At 35.8% G+C, this 10,048-nt stretch overlaps 1 protein-coding gene across 1 annotated transcript; it reads left to right on the top strand.

The window, feature by feature from the left end:
• The first annotated feature begins 2,471 nt into the window (after window positions 1-2,471).
• Window positions 2,472-3,506, top strand: LOC106063211 (FMRFamide receptor-like). Its single transcript, XM_013221523.2, has one exon. The coding sequence runs from the start codon at window positions 2,472-2,474 to the stop codon at window positions 3,504-3,506; it is 1,035 nt and encodes a 344-aa protein (XP_013076977.2).
• Window positions 3,507-10,048: the final 6,542 nt, after the last annotated feature.

Raw genomic sequence — 10,048 nt, forward strand, 5'->3', positions numbered from 1 at the left:
TATTAAGAGATATAAAATATACGATTCTAGAAAAATCTGAAAGTGAAACATCATGTCATTACCTATGACAACAGACACAGCGTCAATAATTTCCTGGTCGTTGGTTCCTCCCTAAATGGATACCATTTAGACCTAATTGACGTATATTGTTTGTCATTAGCCTGAAACCATCAATTAATTTTTTTATTAAGACGAACATAGTGATTTCCACCACAACAGCACAGCATATTAACGCCAGTTTCTCCCTTAAGAGGAAATCACACATTTAAACCCAATATCCACCACCAGAGCAACAAAGTGATCGAATCTGATTTCAATCGAGACTCTAAACAGCCTGACTTATGAGTTTACAGTTTGTGACTGGCGGCCATGTTGATTGTGTGCGTGGCTTTTTGTTTCGTGGCTACAGAGAGAGGCTTTTTCTTTCTTCACGTCTGGTGGCGAGTTGTTTTTGTTTTCAGAGAAAAAGAGTCTAGACATTGTAAATTGACTATTCATACTCCCATCTTGTAGTTTTTGTTAGAGTCTTACGAACTGTAACGAAATAGCGCACCAGTTTCTATATTTCAATTATTAAAAAGCGGCATAAAAATTTTACTGACTTTTTCTTATACTAAAGCCAATATTGTTCTCCTGTTTGGTAGTTAAAATATGAATGTTTTTGACTTTTGTGTAAGTGATAAATAGAGATGAAGGGGTTAAATTGAGTAAGTTACTATGTCGTTGTTACAGCCTAAAAGGTCGTTGAATAAGTAGAGAGAAACTGTACAATGACATAACCGGCACACATAATATAGATCTATCTACTTCAGATCTTTTCCTTGAGTTGTTTTTCTCAAATGTCTGATCTACCAGTTTTCAATTGTTAACTTCATGTGTCAACTTTCAGAAGTGCACAGGCAGAATGTCTAGCTTCTGACACCACAAGAATATTTAATTTTCTAGTGAATAGTTTATCAAAAGAGAGGAGAAACGACAATGACGATATGCTTTCCACCGGAACTTCTTGAGCACTCTGGTGTATTGTCAGGACAATAAGATTTTCAGCTTGAGGCGCTTCGTGGGGGCTGACAATGATAAGTAAAAAGACAGAAAGAGAACAAATGTATCACAAATTCCCAACAGAACCTCTGATTATAATTACTTTAGGGGGGAATTCAATCCTGCTAATTGTCATTTTTTCATGTTCGTAGCAAAATGGTACAGATTATTTTTTATTTAAACGCTTATATCAACTGACGCTGTCTGTCTGTGTGTCTGTCGGGCTTGTTAAAAAATGTGTACACTCTATTTATACGACACTCAATCACGGATTAAGCTGAAATTATTTCTGACAAAACAAGAATAAAAAAAAAATTAACTATATAGTATATATTAACTAGTGGTATTAAATTACTTATTTATGTATCTCGAACAAGGGAAAGAAATAGTACTTGACTGAAGTGATGATATAAGCTGAATTAGTCCCCTTTCTTTAAAGGTTAGGGTTAGGCTAACTGAACACAGACATGAAATAGTAACAGTAGACAACTAGACAATCTTCCATATTCAATGACGATTGTCTACCACAGTGATTACGCGTTGGCTTGAGAAGTCTGAGAAGGATTTAGCCCACAAGTTCCAATTCATCTCATTCACTTTTAAAAATTTATTTTTATAAATACTTTTTTATTGTAAGTCATCAACTACTACACATACAATAGCATGACTGTACTAAACTAATTAATACAATTACGCTTCTACAGGCTTGTTTTTTTTTTGTTGTTTTTTTTGTAAATTATTTTTTCATGTTTTTCATGTCAATTAATCGCTGAAACCAAGATTAATGCTTAATGTTTCGTGTACTCTGTGGATTAATTGGCTTAGAGCAGGGGTTCTCAACCTGTGGGTCACATTCCCCTTTCGGGGTCGATTGACGATTTGTCAGGGGTCTCTTAAGACCATCGAAAATATAAATAGTATTTTTGTCTATTCTTCTATTGCTACATGTATGTGTGTGTGTGTTAGTGTGGGGTCGCGGCAGAGTGGGGGATTGTAAATAGGGGTCGCCGAGCTTAAAAGGTTGAGAACCGCTGGCTTAGAGAATAAAATCGCGATTCATACAACGATTGGACCCACACGATGATCTGCTAACTGCATCTCACAAGGTAATCAGGGCTCGCAAAGACCTTCCTTCAGGGAACAGTACCAGGAAAAAGAGGAAGAGGCAGACAAAGCGTTTGGAAGACAACATAAAAGAAACGACGAGCCTGCTATTGAAAGAGACTCTAGCCAAGTCAAAAGAGAGAGAGAGAGAGGAATGAAGAAAGACTGTCGATATATCTTCTGTGGTGCCCCAAATCTATTTTATAATTATATGAATTAAAGTGACCTTAGATTTTGTAATTCTAAAAAGGTATATATAAAAAAATATCCATATATTAATTTTATTTTTCAGTGAGCTGTAATCAGCTTCTGGCAGCCTAAGCGCCATGACAGATTTGAACGTCTCACTTCTGCTGGAAGAAGTGTTGCATCCTAGCAACGATAAACAAATGACAGAATCATTGCCTTTAGCCATATTTATTGTAATCAACAACACCTGCCTCTCTTCGATCATCGGATTTCTGGGACTAGTCGCCAACGTCATCAACTTGATAGTCTTCTATCGCCATGGTTTAAACAGTTCTATCAACATCAGTCTCTTTGTTATGGCCATCTCTGACGTGTTCACCATCATCTTTGTCCTTGGGGCCAACCTCTGCTTTAATCCATACATCGGGCAGTGGTCAGTTCCGGTTAATTTCCCTGAGGTATTCTACGTCACTGGAGGATGGCCTGCAGGCGTGTCGTATCGTATCAGGCTGTACATAAATGTCTACACCACAGCAGAGAGATGCCTGTGTATCTTGTTCCCATTAAAAATTAAAACTATAATAACCCCATTTCGTTCCAGGTTTATAATCGCGTTAATAGTTATAATTAACACCTTAACTATGGTTCCGGAATATTCGTCCATTTACATGGACTGGAGATACGACAGCGTCAGAAATGAGTCAGTGCTTGGTATAGCCTTCAGAAGAGACATACCGCAGACACAAGGTGTCACATTTCTAATGCACGTCTTTCTCGTGGTAATCGGACTCCTCAGCGTCACTACATTGACCTCCATCTTGGTCAGCAATCTTCGGCGTCAGACAAAATGGCGCTTGAAGAGCAGCAGTGACGCCAGGCAGCAGTCGGCGTTCTCATCACGTGACCGGAAGTCTCAGTTGATGGTCATTGTAGTGGCTACCTCAATGGTTATCTGCTACATACCACTAACTTGTGTCTCATTGGTCAGTGTTTTTGAGCCACAGTTTTCAATTGTAGGGAAATACTCCAGCATTTTTGCTAACACTTGGGGTACGATCTTCATAATCGGAATGACCAACTCTAGTTCTAACATCTTGATTTATTATAAAATGAATTCTAAGTTTAAAACTACACTGCAAGCAATGTTATCCAGAACGAGATCTAGTATTTAACTTTAACTATGAATTTGAATCATGTATCATTTTAACAAAAACTATATTCTGTACCGTTTGTAGAGTTTAGAGCTGTACATGTTAAGGTTACTTTAGCCTTTACCTTTACCTATCCCTTAGTCTGTGTGACCGTTGGGGCACCATTCAAGATTTGTCGACCGTCTTTCTTTATTCCTCTCTGTTTGCCTTAGATAGAGTTTCTTTCAATGGCAGGCCCGTCCATTCTTTAATGTTGTCTTTCAATCTTTTTCTCTGTCTGCCTCTTCTTCTTTTTCCTGGTACTGTTCCCTGAAAGAAAGTTACTATAGAAGTGTAAACAGGAAGATTATTTTTACTGAGAAATATAAACATGTAAAAGGAATTATGGGATTTTATTAGGAACCAAAAGTGTTATTTCCGCTACACGAACTTTCGGTTTGAAAAATTATAAATAGGGTATTCTTAGTGCCTTGTACTTAAACAACAACGTTGGAGACTAGTTTAAATCCACAGTTGGAGTAAAACAAGGCTGCATACTTTCACCAACACTTTTCAATATCTTCCTTGAAAAGGATAATGGAAGATGCGCTCAAGGGCTATGAAGTACTGTAAGCATTGGAGGAAGAAGAATTACTAGTTTGCAATTCGCTGACGACATATATGGCCTAGCAGGGACAGAATTAGAATTAGATGACTCGGTGATGCGAATAGACAAGACTTCAGCAGCATACGGCATGCAAATAAATGCCGAAAAAACAATCAAATTATGACCAAAAGCCAACAGGAGCTTAAACGTGACACAGTACTGGAGTTGAAGAGATGACACGTGTCAGTAGTTTTAGATCGTCTCAGATGAAGAACCCAAACCTGAACTACTGGCTCGAATTGCACTGTCCACAGCGGCACTTACAAAACCCAAAATAATATGGAAAGACAAAGGCATAGCCTTCGACTACAAAATCAGACTGCTGCGCTCCAGGTCATGGCCACATTCTTATATTGTTGCGATTCTTGTACGCTGACTGTAGAAATAGAGAGGAGAACCATAGCAATGGAATTAGAGATGCCAAGTATCACTTACAAAGACCACATTAAAAACGAAGAGATTAGAAACAGGATTAATATCTTATCTTCTTATGTTATCTTATATAATACAGACGTTACTTCAAAAAAGAAGCGGTTAAACCCCATAATGACGTGTTTACTGACACAAACATACGAACTAAAACTCTATGGCCATATCACAAAAGAGAACAAAAGACAATGACGTCATTTGCTGGTAAAGCAATTAAAAAAAAAAATTACATAATCTCTAATACAAAACTTTAGAAAGACACTCGGAAGCCATTCTAGGTCAAAGGTAAATAGGCTGTTTTCTGGCCAGAGGGTTCTCAGAATGTATTCTATCACTCTATATATGTTTAGTATTGGATATAATTTTTTTCTCTAGTAAAAGAAATAGGTCAGGTAGTCGTGATTACGGAGACATCACTTGCAAAGGAAAATAAACAAATGCAAAGAAAAGAACCACTTTCTATTTTGCTTCTTATGCCATGTGATATTTGACGTATATCTGTTGTCATACTCTAGTGTGTAAACTACTAAAGAAATAATGGGCTGGTCGCGGTGTACAACGACACACTTAACTGAGCACAGTCGACTGACCAGTGCAAGGTCAACTGTGCGTATTATCAGATCACGTCACAAAAGCGCGGAAAAAAATTAAAGATTCTTCCAGAACAGCAGTCATTTACTTATGCCTTAGTGAAGTTCAGGGTTACGTTTGATAGAGAGATATGACGAAAGTCTAGAATGTTCTTGGTACGGATACATTTAAGGAGCGTAGAGTCGCAAATCAAGTTAGTTGTAGCTAGTTGGTCACTAGTTATTGTCCAGGGTTGGTCAGTGTTTGATTAATATTTTTAATTGGTCCTGTATCTACACTTTATCTACGCTTCATAAATGTTTCATGTTTAGGTTGAATGTATTAAGGTCTAGAAAGTCATATCTAAAACTACATTCATACCTAGTGTTATAATAGGGATTGAACTTCTTATCTTCTTCTTCTTATCTTATATAATACAGACGTTACTTCAGAAAAGAAGATGATTACGTCCTACGCGTCATGCATTTAGTCATGCATATTAAGCAATGACTTAAATTCTGCCAAGTCACTGGTTTTCCTGGCTAGCTCAGGCAACCCATTCCATGCTCTAATAGCACTAGGAAAGAAGGAGCACTTGTACACATTTGTCCTAGCATATGGGACGAAGAATGTGCCTTTATCTTTGTGTCTTTCTGAGTATTTTATTAAATTTTGTTTTTGTATTTGAAGATTATGGTTCAGTGTTTTATGTATAATTGCTACTTTACTTTTGAGTCTTCTATCCTGAAGGCTTTCTAAATTTAGTGATTTTACTAAAGGTGTTACTCTAGTCAAATGTGAATATTCCTTTTTTTTTTTATAAATCTCACTTCTCTATTTTGTGTCTGTTCCAGTTTCTTAATATTTTCTAGAGTTGAAGGGTCCCAAACGGAGGATGCATATTCTATTATTACTATATTATATTAACTATATTAACTATAACGGCACCTCCGATTCCTTGTATGTCAGATGATTGTGGACAAAATACAACACAGCTCTGTCTACAAATATAATCATGTCATCTGCATCAATCTGAATTGGTATGAAAAATCAACTATAATAAAGAAATATAAATGTTTAGTTTATTATATCATTTGAACATAAATATCAATATATATTTTTTTTTAATTATTTAACCTTAAAATCATAACACCACACATGCAGTAAGACACAATTGACGTTTGGACATTTGCGTGTGTCATTAAACATATACGTAGACCAATTATAATTTAAAAAAAAAAAAGATTATTACATTACACAAGAAAATTGGTGTAGGCTGTTTTAATTGATTTGTGAGACAAGCCTAAACCAATCTAACAATTATTATGTTATTACGATTATAATTGAAAGATACGATTTTTTTTTTACCTGCGAATAACAATGTGACAGTTACTTGTGAGTGCAGGTCGTTCCAGCAATCCTTACATGCATTAAACAAATCCATCAACATTGTTTTCTTAAGAGTGACTGATATGTAGATATGTGACGAAAAAAAATCTATTTCAGGTGTATAATTATACCCAAAAAAACACGATTGTAATTATTTTGGTACGTAGTTGATGAGATATCCAATATCAATTTTGCTAATTAAAATTTTGTATGCGTTTATGTAAACAGATTTATTTAAAAACTTAACAAAATTAACAATTAATAAGAAAAACATTTAAAAAGACAAGACCTCCATTATTAATCTTCAAATATAAGAAAATAATTTTAAAAAAATATAATTATTTTTTTCGTTCAATTTGGGTATCGAACCCGTAATTAGTCAGCTACAAAATAATAAAAGAAAATGCATTTTCTGATTCGGACAGCGAGGCAGATTTATGAGTGTCTATTTATTGATATGTTCATTATATGGACATCTAGATCTAACTATTAAAGTTTGATTTAAAACTACTAAGATCTAGCCTTAGTGTAATTAATTAATTAGGGAAATAATTCTTTCAATATTGATATATAGTCTAGCTCTTATCCTTAGACGACCTATGCTCCTCTGTTTAAAATACTATTTTGGGAGGATATTAGGATACCGGTTGTGTAAAACTATATAAAGGTTTCAGAAAATAGACTCTACACACGTAACGAAAGAGCTGAAAGGAATGCACCCTAATGTATAGCTAATGTGAAAAATACTATCCAGCCTGATCAGTTACATTTATGTTAAATAGGAACACCTTTTATATGACAATAAAATAAATATTAATATACAAGATTCGCTCTAAAAAAAAGTCAGATACCGCCAGTTAAAAAGTAATGACTTCTATCTAAACGTAAAAACTATTTATAATACTTGTAATACTTATTGGTATTAAGAGATATACTATAAACTCGATATACTCAGTGCAAGAGTTAGATAAACCAATCTATTTATCTATTTATCTACGACTATATCTATATATAAGGACTACATAGAGAGAGAGAGGTGAATAGGCCTAATTAGATAGATTGTTGGCAGTCGAAGAGATCACCATGTCAGATTTGAATGTCTCTCTTCCGCCGGAAGTAGAGATGTATCCTAGCAACGATAAACTAAGAGCCGATCCATTTCCGTTAATCGTATTTATTTTAATCAACAACACTTGCCTATGTTCGATCATCGGACTTCTGGGACTAGTCGCCAACGTCATCAACTTGATAGTCTTCTACCGCCATGGTTTGAACAGTTCGATCAACATCAGTCTCTTTGTTATGGCCATCTCAGACATGTTCACCATCATCTTTGTTCTAGGCGCCAACCTCTGTTTTAACCCATACATCGGGCAGTGGTCAGTTCCGGTCGTTTTCGCAGAGGTCTACTACATCACTGGAGGATGGCCATCGGGCGTGTCGTATCGTATCACGCTGTACATAACTGTCTACATCACAGCAGAGAGATGCCTGTGTATCTTGTTCCCATTAAAAGTGAAGACTATGATAACTCCGATACGATCCAAGTTTATAATCGCGATAATAATTATACTTAATACCTTAACTCTGGTTCCGGAGTATTCCTCCATTTACATGGCCTGGCGATACGACAGCATCAGAAATGAGTCAGTACTAGGTGTAGCCTTCAGAAGTAACAGACTCCAGACACAGGGTGTGACATTTCTATTGCACGTTTGCCTCGTGGTCACTGGACTCTTCTGCGTCACTACATTGACATCCATCTTGGTCAGCAACCTCCGGCGTCAAACAAAATGGCGTATGAAAAGCAGCAGCGACGCCAAGCAGCAAGCAGCGTACTCGTCACGTGACAGAAAGTCTCAACTGATGGTCATTGTAGTAGCTACCTCAGTGGTTATCTGCTACATACCTCTAACTTGTGTCTCATTGGTCAGCGTTTTTGAGCCACAGTTTTCGATAGTAGGAAAATACTCCAGCATATTCGTTAACACGTGGGGCACGATCTTTATCTTTGGAATGACCAACTCTAGTTCTAACATCTTGATATATTATAAAATGAACTCTAAGTTTAAAATTACATTCAGAGAAATGTTTTTTAGAACTAAATCTAGTATTTAACTTGAGCTTTGACTTTGAATAATTATATTATTTTAACTCAAACTATTGTAAACAGTTTGTATACCGTAAGCCTGAAGGTCTCACGAGAAGTGTAAACAGGAAGTTTAATTTTACTTTGTCTTTTTGAAGTGCGGTGGCTGAGTGGTTAAGCGTGTGGCTTCCTAACATGGGGTCTTTGGTTTGAATCTCGGTGAAGACTGGGCCTTGGAATTTCGGGATTTTTAGGGCGCAACTTAGTCCACACAACTCTAATGGTTCCCTGACTTTAGTTGGGGGAAGTAAAGGCGGTTGGGCGTTGTGCTGTCCACATGACAACCTGATCTTTAACCGTTGGCCAAAGAAACAGATGACCTTAACATCATTTTCCCCATAGATCGCAAGGTCTGAAAGGGGAAACTTTTTTTGTTCTTGAAGTAGCGACGGAGAAACATAAAGATATAAAAATGAGGGAATGGGTTTAATTAGACATCAAAATTGCTTCATGTTATTACTGCTACACGAACTTACGTTTCAAAGGCTATAAATGGGGGGAAACAAATTTATCTCTCGGTTTATCGTTCAGGTCGTTTTCACCTTCATATTGTCTACTTGTGTAGATCTATTCTTTGATTGATAGACATATTTATATTCTGAGTAAGATGTTGCGATATCTTCTTACCTTACCTTACCTTATCTTATCTTATCTTATCTTACATTACTTTATCTTACATTACCTTATCATACCCTATCTTATGCTGCTGGCAAAATCATTGGCAAAAAACAAACCCCATTTGGGCAGTTGTTTGAGACAAACATCTATAAAAAAGCTAACAAGATCCTCGAAATAAAGAATCACCCTTTATGTCAGGATTTTGTGATTTTACCATCACAAAAGAGATACGAGACACCGATAGCAAAGACAAACAGACACAAACACTCTTTTGTTCCCCTGGCAATCAAATCATTAAATAAGAACAATCTGGTATAAACTTTGTCACATGTAAATTATCAGTGAGTCTGGTGTGAATGTACACTTTGGTTTCTTATAGTTATAATGTTTTTTGTTTGGTGTAATGCACAAATTGTAAGACATTTCCTTACGGATAATAAAGATTATTATTATTATTATCTTGCCTTACCTTACCTTACCTTACCGTATCTTACATTACCTTATATTATCTTATCTTACATTACCTTATATTATCTTACCTTATCTTGCCTTACCTTACCTTACCTTATCCTATCTTATCGTATCTTACCTCACCATATCTTATCTTATCTTATCATATCTTAAATTAACTTATCTTATCTTATCTTATCGTATCTCATCTTAACTTAACTTATCTTATCTTATCTTATCTTATCTTATCTTATCTTAACTTACCTTACCTTACCTTATCTTACCTTATCTTATCTTATCTTATCTAATCTT

Source organism: Biomphalaria glabrata, chromosome 2 (genome assembly GCF_947242115.1).
Source record: "Biomphalaria glabrata chromosome 2, xgBioGlab47.1, whole genome shotgun sequence".
In the NCBI taxonomy this organism is placed as follows: domain Eukaryota; kingdom Metazoa; phylum Mollusca; class Gastropoda; family Planorbidae; genus Biomphalaria; species Biomphalaria glabrata.